Source organism: Mirounga angustirostris, unplaced genomic scaffold (genome assembly GCF_029215605.1).
Source record: "Mirounga angustirostris isolate CCGP_5_RB_7025 unplaced genomic scaffold, mMirAng1.0.hap1 SCAF_13, whole genome shotgun sequence".
Lineage (NCBI taxonomy): Eukaryota > Metazoa > Chordata > Mammalia > Carnivora > Phocidae > Mirounga > Mirounga angustirostris.
This window is the reverse complement of record NW_026991721.1, coordinates 53,738,402-53,760,547: the sequence shown is the minus strand read 5'-3', so window position 1 is coordinate 53,760,547 and position 22,146 is coordinate 53,738,402. Positions and strand designations below refer to the sequence as shown.

Below are 22,146 nucleotides of genomic sequence, written 5' to 3'. Positions count from 1 at the left end.
TTTATTGGGTTTGTATTTTTATTGTTGATTTGTAGGAATTCTTTGTGTATTATAGATACAAGTCCTTTGTCAGATTATACACACACACACATTTTTTCCTACTCTGTCTTGATTTTTCATTTTTGCAATAATGCCTTTTAATAAGTAGAAGTTTCAAATTTTGCTAAAATATGTTACAGCAGCTTCTTATTTTATGGACAGTGCCTTTTGTTTCCTGTTTAGAGACTCTTTGCTTAACCCAAGGTCATGAGGTCATGAATATATTTTCCTACATGTTATTCTAGAAGCTGTGTTTTAGTATTTATATTTAGTTTTTGATCTATTTCAGTTTAACTTTTTGTGTATGATGTGAGATAGAGATTAAGGTTCATTTTTCCCCATGTCAATATCCAGTTATTTCAGTGTCGTTTGCTGACAAAATTTTTTTTTCCCTAATCAAAAAATAAATTATTTTATATAATGGGTCTATTTTTGTAACCTGAATTCTGTTCCATTCATCTCTTTGTTTAGACTTCTGTAACTACTGCTTTATAAACCCTAGCTTTGTGATAAGTCATAAAATCTGATAGTCTAAGCTCCAACTTTGTTTTTCTTCAACATTTTCTTGGCTAGGACTTTTATATTTCTATATCAACTTTAGAATCAGCTTGTCAATTAAAAAAAAAGACTGCAAGAGTTTGGCTGGGATTGTTTTGACTCTAAATACATTTAGGGGAGACTTGACTTCTTAACAACACTGAGTCTTCCAACCCATGTAATTGTTACATGTCTCCATTTGTTAGGGATTTTAAAATTTCTCTCAGCAATGTTTTATAGTTTTCAGTGCACAGGCCTTTCACATCTTTCATTAGAGTTACCTAGTTATTTGTTTATATGATATAAAAAAAGCATTAGGTTTTTATATATTAATCTGGAATCTTGCAATCTAGCTAAACTTATAGTTTAATTACAGATTTTTTTTTTTAATGTGTGCAATAAAGCATCTATGAGTGACATTTTTGCTTCTTCCTTTCCTATATTTACGGTTTTTTAATTGCCTCACTGCAGTGGTTTGGACCTGGGTTACAGTGTTGAATTAGAGTGGTGAAAGTGGACACCTTTCCTTGCTCCTGATCTTAATATTAGATGTAGATTTTTTCATAAAAATCCCTCTTTTGTATTAGCTGTAGATTTTTAAAAAATAAATTCTTCACCAGAGGAAGCTCTCCTTTTTCCTTAGTTTGTCAAAGGTTTTTTTTGTTTTGCTTTTAATCACTAACAGGTGTTGAATTTTATCAAATGCTTTTTTGGGGGGCATCTTTTGAGATAGCCATATTTTTCTTCATTATTTTGTCATTATTGATTTTCAAAAGGTAAACTAACCTTGTACTCCTCAAATAAACCTATTTGAGCAAGATATGTATTACCCTTTTCATACATTGTTGGATTTGATTTGCTAACATTTTCTTAATGATTTTTGCATTTATATTCATGTGTGATATTTGTCTTTTCTTGTCATGTTTTTGTCATGTTTTTGGTGTGAGTATTATACTGGTCTTATAAAACAAATTGAAAAGTGTTCCCTCTTCTTTGAAAGATTTTGTTAAAGGGCGCCTGGGTGGCTCAGTTGGTTAAGCGACTGCCTTCGGCTCAGGTCATGATCCTGGAGTCCCGGGATCGAGTCCCACATCGGGCTCCCGGCTCGGCAGGGAGTCTGCTTCTCCCTCTCCCACTCCCCGTTTGTGTTCCCTCTCTCGCTGTGTCTTTCTCTGTCAAATAAATAAATAAAATATTAAAAAAAAAAAGAAAGATTTTGTTAAAACTAGTATAACACCAGTGAAGCTCTCTGAACCTAGAGTTTTCTACGTGAAAGTGGTTTTAATTACAAGTTTAGTTTCTTTAACGGATAATGGTGATTCAGATTTTCTAATTCATTTGTTTGTTTTGGAAACTTGGGATTTTTAAAGCAATTTGACTATGTCATCTAAGTTTTTAAATTTTTTGGCGTATTGCTCATAATTTCCCAGTAATTCCCTTTAAATGTCTATAAGATCTAGTGATGTCTTTGCTTGTGTTCCTGATGTTGGTAATTTGTTTTTGGGCATTATTCTTTATTTCTCCTTCTCTGTCACTTTTCACATCTACACCATCCTTCCTGTTCCCATTTTAATTTAGAATGATGCCAAACTTTTCCTAGGGAGGCTGTAATAACCACACTTCCTGTTTACAATCTTTCTTCTGTGTCCCATTTACCATCTTTTAGGAAGAAAGATCTTTCTAAAGTACAAATGTAATTAAATCTTTTCTAGCTTAAAACTTTGATAATTTACTAATTCCTTCAGGAAAAAAAAATATATATATGCTCCTTCCTATGAAATATAAAGTCATCATTGATAAGGTATCTGTTTGTCTCAATAGGTACCTGTCTTTTCTTATATTTACTTCTCCCTTATTATCTCTGCCCGCAGACCATAAGGAAGTATACTGCCTTTCTAGAAGTATACTGCCTTTCTAGGGATTCTTCACCTAAAAACAGAATGCAGCATTTCAGATGTGATATGATCAATACTAAGACAAAAATTGTCTCCTAACTTCTCCTTTACTGAGACAGTTGTTAATATTTGATTGGTATGGTCTCAATATTTATTATTTATTTGACGTAATACCTTTTATTCAGTAGATTTTTATATTCACAGCACTATCTCACCCCAAAACATTATTTTAAAGCCCAGTTTCCATTTTACTGTTACCTCAAAGCATATTAAGTAATAGGGATGCGTCTATTTGCTCCAATCAGAGTACCACCTATCAGACAGCTATTTGATCCCTCCTCCTCAAACCCATGATAATGAGTTTATTTCAGCTTGGCAGTGTTAGTGTTGGTATTTGACCTGCCATCAGATGACTAGATGATGTGTATTTCTTTGTAGTATCATTTCATAGTTTGCAAAATGAAGAAACATTCCTCTGAAACTGTCTAGCTGGTTTGGAAGTAAAGCAGTTGTTTCTTTTCTTGTCAGTCCTTCATCTCCTCACCCCCAGGGGAATCAGGATGCCCCACGTTATATTTAAAAGCCTAAACACATCAAACTTTTATTCTTCTGTTGCGTTTGAAAGGGGGACGTTATTAGCTCTGTCTTGATGTAGCAGGGGCTCTGAAAGTCTATTTGGATAACACTGAAGATTGGAGGAAATGTGACTCTGTCTGTGTGTTTTAAGCCCCTAAGGTAAGATCAGAAAGCGTCTGGGGCAGTGAGAGCCAAATAGTTGAAGTCATACATTAATTATGGTCATGAATCATTTTTATTTTTAAAGTCTTTACCATTTGACAAGGTTGTTTGCATAGTACCAGTGAGTTTCAGGCAGCATTTTCCCCCTTTTAAAGTAACAGGCTATTTTGTTGATTTCTGCTCTGAGTTGATAATGCCTATTATTATTATTAGAATTCTGATAACTTTTTCAGTAAAAATTTCATGTTTCCTTACTTAAGTGAGTGGTCTTTATTTGATTTTTGTTTTGAATATAGTATTTTAAAGTTATAAATATAGAAAACTATCACCATAATTATTAAGTAATTTTTAAAAATTGAGGTAAAATTTACATACAGTGAAATGCATAGATCTTAACTTTAAATTCTGCATATAACTATGTAGCCATACCCCAATAAAGATATATAGGACATTTCCATCACCTCAGGGAGTTCCCTTTATTCCCCCTGTTTTCTGCCAGTCAGTCCCACCCCACATAGACAACTAGCAACTCTTGATTTCTGTTCCCATGGATTGCTTTTACCTGTTCTTGAACTATGTATAAATGGAATCATACAGTATACTTTTTGTTTCTGGCTTTTTTCACTCAACATAATGTATTCGAGATTCATTCATATTGTTGTGTGATTCAGTGTGTCTTCCTTTGTATTGATGAGTAGAATTTCATGATTATACCTCAGTTTATTAATTCTCCTGTTTGATAGACATTTGTGTTGTTTCTATGAACATTCTTCTACAGATCTTCTTGTGGACATATGTTTTTATATTTCTTGAGTAAATGCTTAGGAGTAGAAATACTGGGTCATAGGTTAGATGGATGTTTAACTTTATAAAAACTTTTCCAAATGATAGTACTCTTTTACACTTTTACCAGTAATGTGTACAAGTTCCAGTTGTTCCACATCCTTGCAGTATTAGGTGTTGTCATTTTAATTTTAGCTATTCTAGCAGGTGTGACATGGTATCTCCTTATGATTTTAATTTGCATTTTCATGATGACCAAGATGTCGAGTACCTTTTGTTATACTTATTGGCCACTCTTATGTCACCTTTGTGAAGAATTGTACTTTTTTGCCCATTTTTAATTGGGTGGTCTTTTTGTTACTGATTTATAAGAGTTCTTTATATACTCCAGATGCAGTCCTTTGTCAGATTGATGTTTTGCAAGTATTTTCTCCCAGTCTGTGGATTGCTTATCATTTTCTTAATGGCATCTTTAGATGAATGGACATTTTTTATTTTTGTGAGGTCCAATTTATCTATTTTTAATTTTATGGTTAGTGTTTTTCATGCCTTCTCTATGAAATCTTTACCTCCCCTGAGGTTTCAAGAGATTCTGTTTCTTCTACAAGTTTTATGATTTTAGGGTTTATGTTTACTGTGCTGTCCTTGAATTAATCTCATGTGCTGTGAGGTAGGGAATGAAATTAATTTTTCTTGCCTACATTTATCCAATGTTCCAGTACCATTTGTTTAGAAAACTTTCTTTTCTCCATTAATTTACCTAGGTTCCTTTGTCCAAAATCAATTGGCCATATATGTGTAGCTCTATTTATATAATCTTTACTCTGTTCCATTGATCTATGTTTTGATAGTTATGCTAGTACCATATTGTTTTGATTATGTAGTTTTATAAAAAAAAAAGTTTATCTTGGTTTTTCTCTTCTAGATTCTTTGTTTTTCTGTATAAATTACAGTATCAGCTTCTTAATTTCTTTCAAAAAAATGAAAGCCTTTTGAGATTGGAATTGTGATTGTGGAACAATGACCCCATATATAGAAATATAACAAATTTCTGTACATTGACCTTGTATCCTGTGACCTTATTAGTTTTAGTAGTTGTTTTGTAGATTACTAATGAAATTCATTTTCGGGGCGCCTGGGTGGCTCAGTGGTTAAGCGTCTACCTTCGGCTCAGGTCATGATCCCAGGGTCCTGGGATCGAGTCCCACATCGGGCTCCCTGCTTGGCGGGGAGCCTGCTTCTCCCTTTTCTGCTCCCTCTGCTTGTGTTCCCTCTCTTGCTGTCTCTCTTTGTCTGTCAAATAAATAAATAAAAATCTTAAAAAATATATTTAAAAAAATTCATTTTCATTATATGAAAATCATGACATCTAAAAATAAAGACAATTTGTGTGTATGTATAAGAAATATATAATCTATATTTGAAGACCAAGAGACTAAGAAAAACACAAACCCATAATGAAAGCAAAAAAGAAAAATAGTTCTTAATTTTTTCAGTGTTCCTTGTTTCAAAGTGGCTGTTGCTGCTATAACTGGGATTATTGTTAATTCTTTTTTTCTTTGTGTATCACCATAACTAATATTCAGCCTTGTTATCAGTGATGTTCTCCTGGTGACTTTAGCACTCCACTTAATTTCTCTGGGCCTCAGTTTTCACCTTTCTAACATGATAGGATTCAACCAGATTCTTTTCTATAAAAAAAAATATATATATATTTATCTATTTGAGAGAGAGACCATTGGGGGAGGGGCAGAGGGAGAGACTCTTCAAGCAGACTCCCTTCTGAGTGTGGAGCCTGACTGCGGGCTTGATCCCTTGACCCATGAGATCATGACCTGAGCTGAAACCAAGAGCCAGGTGCTTAACCAAGTGAGCCACCCAGGAGCCTCTCAGATTATTTTTCTAAGGTGTCTTCCAGACTCCTGTGAGTTCACCATTTTAACTCTCAATGTATCAGAGGTGGGCAGGCAGGCAGGCATAGAAAGGGTGTTTTTAGGATCCATAGTAATCCCTGTTTATTTCATTATAAATATGCTAGGGAATTATGAAATGATCAGTTTGAGTTGATTACTAGTTCTGCATATCCTGGAATGTTTGTCCTCATTTTGTTCCATTTATATTTGTTGCTCTGTGTTAAGAGTTTATAGTTAACTCAAATTTTTCTGCAACTTTTATTTCTAGGCTTCATAGAGCCCAGTGTGCAATTAAACAGACTCAGGTAACTGTTCAGAAAATTGGAAAGGAAATTGAAGAAAAGCTAAGGCTCACATCTACAAGCAATGAACTGGTAGGTTTTTAAATATGTTTACTTGTTTAGACTCCTTGATTTCTAAATGTGATTATCATATTCTTCTTATATTAATTTTTTTTTCAAAAAGCTTTAGGTAGTTATTTTTTCTCTTAATGTTTTGCTGAGACTTATGTTGGCATTTAAATGTTGGAAAACACTTTCCTATTTCCTAATAATCTAACATGCAAAGTGCCTGCCTTTTGCTGCTAGATGAAACTTTAGATTACATACAGTTACTTAGAAAATAATTAAAAGTTATTTTATTAATGTCTTACCAATGTGAACTCTAGACATGAACTATATATTGAATAAGAAATAGCTGCCAGAAGGAAAAAAAATTGGAGTCTAATCTCATTTTAAAACATGAATTTAGAGCTACCCTACAACCCTGCAATTGCACTACTGGATATTTACCCCAAAGATACAAATGTAGCGATCCAAAGGGGCACATGCTCCCCAATGTTTATAGCAGCAATGTCCACAATAGCCAAACTATGGAAAGAGCCTAGATGTCCATCAACAGGTGAATGGATAAAGAAGATGTGGTATATATATACAATGGAATATTATGCAGCCATCAAAAAAAAAAATGAAATCTTGCCATTTGCAATGACGTGGATGGAAGTAGAGGGTATTATGCCAAGTGAAATAAGTCAATCAGAGAAAGAGAAGTATCATATGATCTCACTGATATGAGGAATTTGAGAAAAAAGATAGAGGATCATGGGTAAGGGAGGGAAAAATGAAACAAGACGAAACTGGAGAGGGGGACAAACTGTAAGAGACTTTTAATCTCAGGAAACAAACTGAGGGTTGCGGGAGTGGAGGGGGGTGGAGGGGATGGGGTGGCTGGGTGATGGACATTGGGGAGGGTAGGTACTATGGTGAGCACTGTGAATTGTGTAAGACTGATGAATCACAGACCTGTACCCCTGAAACAAATAATGTATTATATGTTATAAAAAAAAAGAAATAAAAGATGAATTTAAAATTATTGGAGTGAACTTAATAGGTTGGTTTATGGACAGTGTTCTCTTTTGGGAAAGATTCCTTTAATGAGGCATTTCCAAAGAAATAGAAATTCCAACCCAAATGGACAGATTTAAAGTATTAGTATAATTTGGGGTTGCTTTATACTCTTTCTAGTGGAGAAAAAAAATATTAATTTTGGAATAAAGATTCTGCCTTTTTAAGCAGAATAGTAGGCATAACAAATAAATTGAACTTTTTTCAAAATGAAGCCACATGGCTTTTGATGAAATTTTTGTTATGGATTATGATAGTTAAAATATAATTCAAATCCTCAAATTAAGTCCTAACTGAAAAACTTTAAGTATTTATTTGTACAAACTCATTCTCATACATAGGCAGTATCTTCCAGTTGTCATTTATAGCACTATCAACTTAGGAGAAGACGTTTTAACCTCCAAACAAACATTTTGTATTATCTTGAAGATTTGCCCAAGATAGTAATTTAATAGATGAACTATGGAAACACAGTGCAGTTAACCACCAACACAGACTTCTTTCTCATGGAATTTGAAGTGAATGGATGATGATGTATTTAAACTATATAAAATTGCTGATTTTGACCCATAAATGGTAGTTTCATATAATTCAACCTGATGTATAAAGTGGCTAGTGCTGTACCTGACACAGAGCGGGCATACAAAATATGGTAGCTACAATAACTGTAGTAGTAATGCTTATCCATATGACTTTTCTTGCCTATGGAAAATCTTCTGTTTTGGAGAAGCTGTTAAACCACCTCTTGTTTTAACTCAGCCTCAGTAAAGGAAGAAAACCCAGACCACAAATATATTGGAAAAGGAGAAAAAGCAGCTAATTTTAAGCCTTTCTGTAGTGTACAGAAATGCCACATTTTTAGAACCTTTGTCCGAGGAGAAATTGCTAGGGTTTTTTATTTTCATCTCCCAAGGCAAGACTGGGAAATTACTTATTTCATTAAATGACAGCATATGTTTTGTCTCAGTATGGAAAAATGTATATGTTTAATCCTATTTTTCTAAAATATAAGTGGTGAAACACAGAGCAAGGTGATAGAATGTGTGAGTTTAAAGAGGTCAGGTTCAGAGGTTCACTGTGTGTTTTTACACTGCCTGGTCAACATAGAAAAGAATCGTTGATTTTTGAACTGAAAGTGAACCTAGACATCATCTAGTTCCCGTATAACTTCACTAAAACCAGCCCTCTTCAGTAGAGTCTGTCCCCTTCCCTGTTATATTTTTCTCCGTAGTATTTATTACCCTTTAACATGCCAGATATTTTACATATTTTATTTGTCTGTCTCTCTAAACTCTTTGTCTGTGTTTCTTCACTACTGTATTCACTAGTGTCTGGAAAGTGCTTAACACATAGTAGGTCCTCAATAAATATTGAGTTTAGGAATGAATCTAGCATGTTAAATAACAAAATTCAACCATGTAAATTTGAATATCTACTTGGCTTTTTCAAATGATTCGTGAATCAATGGGGCGACACCTCTTCTAGCAAGTAGAGAGGAGCTCCAAAGAGTCCTACAAAATGCAAGGTTTTTATAGAAGGAGGGTAGGGGCAAGAAAGTTATTAACAAAAGAAAAGGATCGGTTCAGGCAAGGCCGCTTTCTAGGGATAAAAGCAAGGGGTCTTATCATGTGGATTGCCTCATCTTTTTTGTGGGTTAGAGAGTGCCAAAGGGGCAAACTTACTGGCACAGTTTGAAAAAATTCTTGGCTGGCCAGGTAAGACTACATTTCTAGAGGAGGTTAGTTTGGGAACTTGGTCTAAGTGACACCATTTTGAGCCTGTATTTTGTCTTTTTATTTATTTATTTTTTAAACAAACATAAAAACAAGGATTAAACTCTTTAAAAAGGATGGAGAATGAGGCCTGAAGAAAGGAAGCAACTTTCCCATAATCATTGGACAAGTAGAGACAAATTTTGGTTTACTTGTCTTCTTTCAGGGAATAATGCCATTTACTTGTTAATTTTCTACTTTAAGACTTACCTGTAGCAAATTAGAAACCTTTACTCTTACCTTTTTTCCTCATTCCCTTTCTAAGTTGGCCCAAGGTCATTATACTTCAAGCATTTTCAATTTTTAAGAATTGACTTTAATTTTAGCCTATGTATAGGGGCACGTGGGTTGGTCAGTCAGTTAAGCATCTGCCTTTGGCTCACGTTGTGGTCCCAGGGTCCTGGGACTGAGCCCTACATCAGGCTCCCTGCTCAGTGGGGAGCCTGCTTCTCCTTCTCCTTCTGCCTCTCCCCCTGGCTTGTGCTCTCTCTTGCTCACTCTCTCTCTCTCAAATAAGTAAATAAATAAATAAGTAAATACAATAATTTTAGCCTATGTATAATCAGTCAGAAGGCATACTTGATGCTGAAAGAAATCAGAATACTTTGTAAGACCAACTGTAACTACCTCTGTTATTAGCAATTGAGTTCATACTTGATGGCTTTTAAAGATTTTGCATCTTCTCACACTACATCAATAGCTAACATATCTTTTTGACATTTAACTATGTTTCTTATGAAATTTCTGCTGTTGTCATCTTGAATTTTTGCTTACATGTTTTGGATTTTGTCAGGTGCCTTTCCTATATCTGTTGATAATTGTATTTTTTTCCATATTCTTGTATTATGATGGTAGAATACATTGATTAATTCTTGAATGTTAATCCAACATTGCATTTTTGGAGAAAGCCCCTCCTGTTCATGAGGAATTATTCAGATTCAATTTGCTAAAATGTTTAAAGGATTTTTTTAAAAGATTTTATTTAAAAAAATTTTTAAAGTTTTTTAAAAAGTAGATAAATAATAAATAAAAATGCATAAATAATAAATAAAATATAAAATAAGTAAAGAGATTTTTATTTATTTGAGAGAGAGAGTGAGCGAGAGAGAGAGAGAGTGAGAGAGAGCAAGCATGAGCAGGGGAAAAGTAGAGGGAGAGGGAGAAGCAGACTCCCCGCTGAGCAGGAAGCCTGATGCTCTGGGACTCCAGGATCATGACCTGAGCCAAAGGCAGACGATTAACTGGCTGAGCCACCCTGGTGCCCCTGTTTAAAGTATTTTTGCATCTATATTCATGGGGGATATTGGTCTGTAGTTTTGTTTTCTTATAATCTGTTTGTCTGGTTTTGTTGTCAGGGTGATGTTGGCCATAACTAGTGATTTGGGAAGTGTTTTTTCTTCTGTTTCCTAGAAGAATATGTGTAGAATTGTGTGTAGAATTGGAATTATTTCTTAAATGTTTGGTAGAATTTGCCAGTGAAGCCATCTGGACCTGGAATTTTCTTTGTGGGTTTTGAACTAGGAATTCAGTTCTTGAATAGTTGTGGGTTATTGAAGTTATCTGCTTCTTGTTTGTTCATTTCATTTAAGAGGTTAATCTTTAATTTTAGCTATTCTCGTGGGTGTGTAGTGTTTTCTTATTTTAGTTTATAATTGCATTTTGATGATAAACATTTTTCATATCTTTATTGGTCACTTGTGTATTCTCTAAGAGGTGTAAGTTTGAGTACTTTTGACCATTAAAAAAAATAAACTATTTAGATTTACAGAACACTTGCAAAGATAGTTCAGAGAGTTTCCATTTGACTTTAATCTGGTTTCCCTTAATACAAACGTCTTCTATAACCATGTTACATTTGACATGGTACATTATCAAACCAAGAAGTTAACATTGATATATTACCATTAACTGGGGGCTTTATTCAGGTTTCACCAGTGTTTCCACTAATGTCTTTCTTTTAAATAAATCAACTTTATTTTACAACAGTAGTAGATTTATAGAATTATTACAGAGATCGTACAAAGAGTATACCTTACAGCCAATTTCTCCTGTTATTAACATTTACCTTCATGTTACAATTAATGAGCCTGTACTGATAAATCATCATTCACTAAAATCCATGCTTTCTTCAGATTTCCTTAATTCTCACCTAAAGTTCTTTTCTGTTCCAGAATCCCATGCAGGAAGCCATATTACATTTAGTAGTCATGCTTCCTTAGACTCTTCTTGGATGTGAAAATTTCTCAGGCTTTCATTGTTTTTAATGACTTTGACAATTTTGAGGATTACTAGTCAGATATTTTATAGAATATCCTGATTGGGATTTGTCTGATGTTTTGCTGTGATTAGCCTAGATTCTGATATCCTTTTTTTTTTGTTCCAGTTTCCAGCCCAGGATACCACACTGAATTTAGTTATGCCTTCCTAGGCTTCTCTGATCTATGACAGTTTCTCATTCCTTCCTATATTTAACTAATCAGTGTTGATATTTACCTGAATCACTACTTGGTTAAGGTAGTATCCCCCAAGTTTATCCACTACACTCCTTCGGAGTATCCTTTCCATGCTGAATTTTTTGAAAGCAAGATACTAAGTCCAGCCTTCACTCCAGTGGAGGGGACTTGAGTTCCACCTCCTAGAGGGGAGACTGCTTATTTATGTATGTTATTTTGAATTCTTTGTGAGGAAGATTTGCCCCCCCCATTTATTTATTCATTCAGTCATTTACTTATTAGTATGAACTTGAATATATTTATTTTATACTTTAGGTTATAATTGAATACCATGTCATTTATATTCTTGCTCAACTTATGGCATCGATAGCTCTTTCAAGTTTCCTCCTGTGTCCTTTTGACATGCCTCTCTTTTTTGTTTGTTTTTTAAAGCACTTCCTTCATTTCTGGCACTATATGATCCACGCTTATCTTGTATTTCCCCTGTCTCATCCCTGAATGAGCCCTTTTCCCAAGAAGTCCTGTTCCTTTCATTGGGTAATGGTATTTAGAAACAAGAGCTGGGCACTGGGTGTGCTTATGGCTACTGGGTTGTAACTGCTTCTAGGCCCTCTCAGTGGACAGAGCTGGTATATGCAAGTATCTGTCTCTATATATGTGTTAAAACTAAACAGGAGTCGTACTAATACCTTCAACTTTAACACCACAGAGTTCATTCTCATCCTTTACTTTTATTTGTAGTATCTTTTTCTGTTAGTGAGAAACCTGGCTCCCATTATCTGTAATTTATTTACATATTTTTTCAGTCCTAGTATACATGTAAAGTAGTTTCATATTTTTCCCCTCATTTTAAATGGGATTTCTGTCTTCTTGTGTTAAAGAGAGGGAGAGGGAGAGAGAGAGGAGGAGAGAGTGTGTGTATATGTACACATTTGCATGTATATTTGTATTTTTCTTTTTTCTGGATACACGTCCTTTTTCTGATATGTATGTTGGGAATATTTTCTTAATGTTCTGTGGTTTGCCTTTTCATGTTCTTAATGATGCCCAGGCGCCCCAATACAATGTACTTTTTAATGTTATTTTGTAGTAGGGCTTTTTGTTTTCTTTATAAGAAATCTTCGACTAACCTAAAGTTGCATCAATTTCTTCTGTGTTTTGTTATAGAAGTTTTGTAGTTTGGGGCTTGACATTTAGATCTATGATCCATCTCAAGCTAGCTTCTTTTTTTTAAGATTTTATTTTATTTATTTATTTGAAAGAAAGAGAGAGAACACAAGAGGGGGTACGGTCAGAGGGAGAAGCAGACTCCCTGCCGAGCAGGGAGCCCAATGCAGGACTCGATCCTGATGAGAACCAGCTGAGCCACCCAGGCACCCCTCAAGCTGTTTTTTTTGGTACAAGTTCAGGGTTCTTTTGTTCTATATAAATATACAGTTAATTTAACATCATTTGTTGAACAGTCTTTCCTAATTTAATTGTTTTGAAATGTTTGTCCAAAATCAATTGACCAAATATGTTTTCATCTATTTCTGGATTCTCTGTTTTGTTCCACCGATCTATATGTCTATCTTTCACCAATACCAAAGTTTCTTAGAGATCTCTTGTCTTAAAACCAGGTAGGGCAAGTCCTCCAATTTTGTTCGTTTTATATAAGTTCCCATGGGTTCTTTGTATTTCCAAGTGAAATGAGAATCAGCTTATCCATTTCTTAAAAAAAAAAAAAAGCCTGGGGGGCACCTGGGGGGCTCAGTCGTTAAGTGTCTGCCTTCGGCTCAGGTCATGATCCCAGGGTCCTGGGATCAAGCCCCGCATCGGGCTCCCTGCTCGGCGGGAAGCCTGCTTCTCCCTCTGCCACTCTCCCTGCTTGTGTTCCCTCTCTCGCTGTGTCTCTCTCTCTTCAAATAAATAAATAAAATCTTAAAAAAAAAAAAAAGCCTGTTGCAGTTTTAATAAGGATTTGTAGATCAATTTGTGGAGAATTGCCATCTTAGCAATAATGAGTTCCCCAGTCCATTGAACATGGCATATATCTCTTTTATAGACTTTTCTTTAATTCTCTCAATATCTTGTAGCTTTCACTGTAAAGATTTTGGGCATCTTTTATTAGAGTTATTCCTAAGTATTTTTGGGGGGGGCATTCTTGCAAATGGGATTGTTTTTGAATTTTTGTTTCTTACCTGTTTGTTGCTAGTAGGAAGGAATACAATTCTTACTAATTTATTAACCTAGTATCTTGCAGTCTTGTCCTATTAACTTTTTAGTTCTTGTAGTTATTTTGTATATTTATTGGGATTTTTCTATGTAAACAATCATACCTGCAAACTTAGACTGCCTTGTGTGTTTTATTATTTAATTTTTCTGACTTATTTCAATAGCTAGAACATACAGTACAATATCGAATAAAAGTAATACAAGTGGAAATCCTTTCTTTGTTCCTGATCACGGGGGGAAATGATTCTTCCTCCTTTCTTGAGTATAATGGTAGTAATACCTTTTATTGGTGTTAGGAAGTTCCCTCTTATTCCTAGTTTCTGAGAGTTTTTATCATGAATGGATATTGAATTTTGTCAAATGCTTTTTCTGGATCTATTGAAATAATCATGTGATTTTTCTCCTTGATTCTCCATAATTTAATTTCAGATGTTTAACATTACATTTCTGGAATAAACCTGAATTGGTTACAATATATACTCTTTTTTTTTTTTTGTATCTTGCTGGATTTGATCTGGAAATAATTTAAGGGGTTTTATGCTATATTTATTAGGGATGTTGAAATACAGTGTTTTAAATTACTTTATCAGATTGGTATTAGGATTATGGTAGCCTGGTCAAATTAGTTGAACAGTGTTCCTTTTTCCTGTTCCATCTTGACCAGAAGCAGAAGTCTCTGCTTTTAATATTTTCTAGTCCTCTGCTGAGATTTCATCTTTGTATTCATTATGAGAGTATTTTACTTTTTCTGGGATTGACAGATTTCATATCTTTTTATTCATTATAAGAATATTTTACTTTTTCTTACTCAGCATATTTATAATAGTGGCTTTAAAGTCTTTGTATGAGGGCGCCTGGGTGACTCAGTCGTTTAGCGTCTACCTTCGGCTCAGGTCATGATCCCAGGGTCCTGGGATCGAGCCCCGCATTGGGCTCCTTGCTCAGCAGGGAGGCCTGCTTCTCCCTCTCCCACTCCCCCTGCTTGTGTTCCCTCTCTCTCTGTCTCTCTCTCTGTCAAAAAATGAATAAAAATCTTAAAAAAAAAAAAGTCTTTGTACAATAATTCTAACATCTGGGTTATCTTGGGGTTGGCATATGTTGGTTGTCTTTTCCCTAGAGAGTGAGTCACATTTTCCTGACTATTCATATATTGGGTAATACTGCATAGTATCCTGGACAATGTGAATGTAATTTTGTGGAATCTCTGGACTTTGTTACTTTCCTCTGAAGAACATTGATGTTTTCATTTTAGCAGGTAGTTAACTTGGTTAGGCTCAAACTCATGCCTGCAATGGACATTGGCTCAGATTTCATTTAATTCAGTACTTTTACCCTTAGGCCCAGCTGCTTTCTGTTTGCCTCGTACATGTGTGGTTTAGGATTCAGAGATTCATATTGAATTTAAACAGAATCTGGGGTGTCCATTCTCTGGCTTCCCCCATTCTGGTGGCCTTGATTGTGTGATTTCTTTTCCCTGGTTCCTCTGGCCAAAAAGATAGTTGTCTTTCACTGGAGTTTGACTGCAGCCACCCTCAGGAAAAAGCTGCAGAAAAGGGGAAATTCACGCTGTGTGTTGGTTGCTTGCACCAGGTTGAGTCTCTCCAGAATTTACCTGTCACTGATCAATCTCCAGAATCCTCAAGTAGTAGCTTTTTGTATTTTATCTAGAGTCTAGAGCTGTGATTTATGAGAGGGCCAGTTTGCTCATTCTCTTAGAGCAGAAGTAGAACTTGTGTATGTTTTATTATTATATATCTTTTGCTTTATCTTCCTAGCTGGACCTGGGTTCTAGGCCTTATATTGCTACTGAGTCTGTGAAATTACTGGGTTGGATTAAGTATTTTCTGAGGAAATATTTTCCCTTTCTTAGTGGTTGAGAAGGTGTAAGTGCAATAGAAAGAACCTACAAATGACATTTAAAAGCAAATTTGTTCTCATAGGACAACTGCCATAGTCTAAAACTTTTTTTCCAGATTGTTAATTATTCCCAGGTTTTGTGGGAAAACTAATATAGAGAATGTGCCCTAACCCACCATTCTCAAACTTTTTGGTCTCAAGACTCCTTTATGCTCTTAAAAATTATTAAGACCTCAAAGAACTTAGCATATATCTGTTGATGATGCCTAAGTTAATAAAAGACAGATGGATTCTCACATTTATTTCTGCAATCAATCTGTTGTGATACCACAAATCTTAGAGACTCTGGAAAGCTCTGCTATACAGTTATGAGAAAATGAGAGTGAAAAAGGGCGATAACAGCTTAGTAGTATTGTGAAAATATTTTTGATCTCACAGACTCTGAAATGGTCTCAGAAATTTTCATGGTTTCCTGGACCATGCTTTGAGAACATTTTGTCTAAGACTTTTTAGCTCCAATGTGATCTAAAGAAAATTGCTTCCTTTAGTATGTCATTTACAAATTAGTCTGTCATTCTGAAATGAATCTTTAACATTGCCCATCATTGTCTTTGTAAAGACCCATAAATAGGAATGTGTCTGCTTGCAAATAGATGAAACTGTCTGTGATTTTAAGAACATGTTGTATAAAAACACTAAAATCCAATTAAAAGTGATCCATTGGAGATGCACATGTGACATTAACTAGGAGTAAACAGATAAATAGAACACAGGAAAAAAAAAAGAAGATACTTATAGAACATTAAGGTCTTTGAGCTCTTGTGTTAGATGCATTAGAAAGGAAGCAGAACCAGATCCCACTTGGGCAGGTTTGTTTACTCTACTCATCAGAAATTAGAGCCAACCATCCTGGTTTTGAATGACTTGACACATTTCTGTAAGTGGGCCAGTTTCTGCATATGGACCATAACACAAACACACTGTAAACATGCCTTCCTGTATTAGTTTAGTATTTAGATTAACTTGTACCCTTGGTTCTTTGATTCTAGAAAATATTTCCCAATTTGAGTGTATACCCTGGAATAGAGCAGATTAACCCTCTAAGTAGACATATCTCTGTGTTCTGTGAAAAGTTGTTTTCCTGTTTTTGTTTTTTGTTTTCTGTTTTTCCTCGGCCCAGGTAGAATTCAGTTTGCATATTTTATGGAGAAATTCAAGTTAGGAAAATTGAACACTTCTTTGTGGGAAAAGATTGCTTCCTAAGAATTTACGTATTTTTTCTCTCAGTGATGTAAAAACACACTAACATGTCATGATCACACTATTGAATTACTAAAGAAACCCAAATTGTTTCTTGATTCCTTTTCCTTTAATGATAAACAACCTCACTGACTTTGGTCTTTGTTTTTACAGTGGGTTGACAGGGCAAAATGGCTTTTATCTCTGTTAGACCCAAGCTCTTAGAAAGCAGACACCATTTCTCATTCATTTAGAAGCACATAGTATGCCCTTCATAAATGTTTGCTTTGTTCAAGAAAAATTGCTTAGGAATGTTTCATATTTGATAGAGTTTTCCAGTCAAATATAATAATGATGATTGGAGAAACAAGCTTTTGTGCTTGTTTTCTTGGCTTGAATGTCTTTAACAGATGATCATGCCATCTGTTTAGAATCAGTATTTCAGTGATGAGGAAGAAAGCATTTTGGGTGAGAAACAATAGCTATAAAGTACTTTCCACACAACTGCCAAGTCATTTTTCCGTGCCTGTTGCTTCGACAGGGCCATACCATTACTCATCTCACTGAGTGCCCTTGCTTCTTCAGTATCTGTGAGTCAGATAGAGATGCTGACTTCCATCTTTTAAAGGTTTTTACTAGCTTGGTAAACCTATTTAGTTTACTTAATGAAAAGTTTTTTTTTTTCTCATTACAATTTTAATTAGTATATGTTTTAGGAAGGAGACAAGAATTTACTAGGCATAGCCAAATATTACTGTTTGGTTAAGATTTATGTCCTGGAAAATCATGTAAAGTATATTATTGACGCTTGATAAAGACCAGGAGAGAAGGACACAACCATTCATAGGGCAGTAACTGTGTGTGAATGCAAACATGTGCAAGCACATATATGTTTGTTGTGGGGACAGGATTTCAGATTTTATCTGGAGGCCAATTCTGGCCTCTAAATTAGAGGTATTTGGATTAAAAGGGAGTCTGAGTAAAGTTTACAGTGTGGCTTCATAGGTTTAGGTAGGAAGTATTTTAATGGAAAGATAAGTTAACAAAGTTATTTAGCAAAGTTAACTGTATCTCTGGTATAATGTGTCTGGGACTTGTTTTATCAAATGAACATTCAGTAAAATTGACTTTTTTGAGGTATGGTTCTATTACTTTTTAAAAAATAAGCTTTATTTTTTAGAGTAGTTTTAGGTTTGCAGAAAAATTGTACAGAAAGTTATTTCCCCTCTTCTCCCAGTTTCTTTTGTTCTTAACATCCTATATCAGAGTGATACATTTGTTACAATTGTTGAGTTAATATTAATACAATATTAACTCTAGTTTACATTAGGGGTTCTCCCTGTTGTACAGTTCTCTAGGTTTTGACAAATACACAGTGTCCTGTATCCACCACTGCAGTATCATGCAGTGTAATTACATTGGCCTAAAAATCCCCTCGGATGAATCTATCTAATCATTCTTTTCCTCCTCTCTTAGAACCCCTGGCAACCATTGATCTTTTTACTCTCTCAATGGTTTTGCCTTTTTCGGGAATGTCATATAATATGTAGCCTTTTCAGATTGGCTTCTTTTACTTAGCAATATACATTTAAGGTTCCTCCATGACTTTTTATAGCTTGATAGCTATATTGCTATTGCTGAATAGTACTCCACTGTATAGATATGTCAAGTTTGTTATAACTGTTGACCTATTGAAGTGCATGTTGGTTGCTTCCAAGTTTTGGCAATTATGAATAAAGCTACTATAGACATTCATGTGTAGGTTTTTTGTGTGAACACAAGTTTTCAACTCATCTGTATAAATATCTGGGAGCATGATTGCTGGATCATATAGTAAGCCTATGTTTAGTTTTGTAAGAAACTGCCAGACCATCTTTTAAAGTGGCTGTACCATTTTGCATTGCCACCAACAATGAATGACAGTTCCTGTTGGTCCAGGTCCTTGCCAGCATTTAGTATTGTCAGTGTTTGGGATTTTAACTATTCTAGTAAATATATGTAGTATCTTACTGTTGTTTTAATTTGCAGTTCCTTGATGACATATGATGTTGGACATCTTTTCATATGCTTATTTGCCTTCTTTGATGAGGTGACAGTTCAGATCTTCTGCCCATTTTTTAATTGGGTTGTTTATTTACTTATTGTTGAGCTTTTAGAGTTTTTGTGTATATTTTGGATATCATTCCTTTATCAAATAAGTGGTTTTCAAATATTTTCTCCCAGTTTGTGGCGTATCTTTTCATTCTTTTAATAGTGGTTTTTGCAGAGCAGAAGTTTTAATTTTAATGAAGACCAACTTAGTTTCTTCTTTCATGATCATGCATTTGATGTTGTATATAAAGTCATCTCCACTTTAGGGGCGCCTGGGTGGCTCAGTCGTTAAGCATCTGCCTTCGGCTCAGGTCATGATCCCAGGGTCCTGGGATCGAGCCCTGCATCGGGCTGCCTGCTCTGCGGGAAGCCTGCTTCTCCCTCTCCCACTCCCCCTGCTTGTGTTCCTTCTCTCACTGTGTCTTTCTCTGTCAAATAAATAAATGAAATTAAAAAAAAAAAGTCATCTCCACTTTAGTCACCTAAATTTTCTAGTGTTATCTTCTAGAATTTGTATAATTTTTTTTTAAAGATTTTATTTATTTGAGAGAGTGAGAGGGAGGGGGGAGGAGCAGAGGGAAAGGGGACAAGCAGATCCCAGGCTGAATGTAAAGCTGATGCAGGCTCAATCCCATGACCCTGAGATCATGACCTGAGCTGAAATCAAGAATCGGACACGTAACGTACTGAGCCACCCAGGCACCCTGTATATGATAATTTTTATTTCACATTAGTTCTGTGATCCATTTTGAGTTAATTTTTATGAAAGATGTAAGGTCTGTATCTAAATGTTCTGTTACATTTTGTTTTGTTTGTATGTAGCTGTCCAGTAGTTATAGCACCATTTAGTGTAAAGGCTATCCCCTTTCCATAGAATTGCTTTTGTTCCTTTGACAAAGATCAGTTGACTATATTTTTGTGTCTGTGTGTTTCTGGGCTATCTATTCTGTTCCATTGATTTGTCTATTTTGTGTCCATATCACACTGTCTTGATTATTGTAGCTTTATGGTAAGTTTTAGCATTAGATAGTGTCAATCTTCTAACTTTGTTCTTTTTCAGTATTGAGCTATTCTGGGTTTTTTGCCTTCCGATATAAACTTTAGAATCAGTATGTTGGTATCAACAAAATAACTTGCTGGGATTTCACTGGATCTGTAGGTTAAATTGGGAAAAATGGATATCTTAATAATATTGTCTTCCTGTCCATGAATATGGACATTCATTTATTTGGATCTCCTTTGATTTCTTTCATCAGTTTTTCAGTTTTCTTCATTTAGGTCTTGTATACATATTTTGTTAGGTTTATACCTAAGTATTTCATTTTTTAATTTTAATGTAATGTATTTTAGATTTCATATTCTAATTGTTCCTTGCTGTTACATAAGAAAGAAATGGGCTTTTGTATATTGCTATAATCACTTACTAGTTCCAGGAGGCTTTGGATTTTGCTTTGTTTTTTGATGGGGGTTGATTCTTTGAGATTTTCTACATATATAATCAAATCATCTATAAACAAAGATGATTTTATTTCTTTTTTTCCCAGTCTGATAGTTTTTATTTCCTTTTCTTACTGTATTGCATAGTTAGGATTTTCAGTACATGTTTTATAGAGTGGTGAAAGGAGATATCCTTGCCTTTTTCTCCAGTGTAGGGAGAAAGCATCTGGTTTCCTACCATTAAGTATAGGCGATCCCCGATATAAGATTTGACTTTATGATGGTATGAAAGTGATACACATTCAGTAGAAACTATACTTCAAATTTTGATTTTTGATCTCTTCCCAAGCTAGCAATATATGGTATGATGCCTGGCAGCAGTAACAAACCACAGTTGTCAGTCAGCCACGTGATCATGAGGGGAAACAACTGATACACTTATAACCATTTTGTACCCATGCAACCATCCTGTTTTTCACTTTCAGTACAGTATTCAATAAATTACATGACATATTTAGCACTTTACTATAAAATGGGTTTGTGTTAGATGATTTTGCCCAACTGTAGATTAATGTAAGTGTTCTGAGCACATGTAAGGTAGGCTAGGCTAAGCTATGGTGTTCAGTAGGTTAGGTGTATTAGATGTATTTCAACTTACAATATTTTTAACTTATTATGGGTTTATTAGGACATAACCCCATCATAAGTTGAGGAAGATCTGTATGATGTATGAGTTTTCTAGCAAATATTCTTTACAAGTTGAGGAAGTTTTCCTTTATTCTTAGTTTGCTGAGAGTTTTTATCATAATTGGGTGTTGAATTTTGTCATATGCTTTTTTGGCATGTATTGATATGATTATATGACTTTTCTTTTTTGCCTGGTTGATATGGTGAATTTCATTGATTACTGAATGTTCAACCTGCCTTGCATACATGGAATAAATTCCATTTGGCTATGGCATATAATTCTTCTTATATTTTGTTGGATTTGATTTGTTGATTTTGTTGATGAATTTGCATCTGTGTTTATGAGAGATTGGTCTGTAATTTTTCTTTCTAGTGATGTCTTTGTTTGATTTTGGTATTAGGGTGATGCTGGCCTCCTAGATCAAAGAGAGTTTAAAGAATTAGTGTTATTTATTTATATGCTTGGTAAAATTTACCAGTGAAACCATCAGGGCCTGGTACTTTCCATTTTAAAAGGCTATTAGTTATTAATTTAATTATTTCATATATATGCCCTTTCAGATTATTTCTCCTAGTGTGAGTTTTAGTAGATTGTCTTTCAAGGAATTGGTCCATTTCATCTAAGTTACCAAATTTTTGGCCATTGAGTTGTTTATAGTATTCTTTTCTTATTCTTTTAATGTCCATGGGATCGGTTGTGAAGGCTCCTCTTTTATTCCTCATACTAGTAATTTCTGTCTTTTTTCTTTTTCTTGGTTAGCCTGGCTAGAATTATATCAAAGTTATTGGCCTTTTCAAAAACCCAGGTTTTGGTTTTATTTATTTTGTGATTTTCTCCATTTAATTTATTCTCTTTGGGGTTCATTAACTTCTTGAATTTGTAGATGTATTTCTTTGCCTAATTTAGGAAGTTTTTCATCATTATTTCTGTGAGTACTTTTTCACTTCTGCTTTATTTCTTCTTTCCTCCCTGTACTGGAGGATACAAATATTAGATCTTTTATATAGTTCCACAGATCCTGAGGCTCTGTTTTTTTTTACAGTCTATTTTCTCTCTCTTGTTTAGGTTGGGTAGTTTCTATTCTGTT

General features: G+C 34.6%; 1 protein-coding gene across 3 annotated transcripts in view; it reads left to right on the top strand.

The window, feature by feature from the left end:
• The window catches only part of UVRAG (UV radiation resistance associated), a 318,993-nt gene that overhangs the window by 141,368 nt on the left and 155,479 nt on the right, over positions 1-22,146 (top strand). For all 3 annotated transcript variants that reach the window (XM_064576913.1, XM_064576912.1, XM_064576914.1), the window contains one exon: positions 6,174-6,279. In XM_064576913.1, the coding sequence (XP_064432983.1) occupies positions 6,174-6,279 (106 nt within the window). The remainder of the gene's footprint in view (positions 1-6,173; positions 6,280-22,146) is intronic.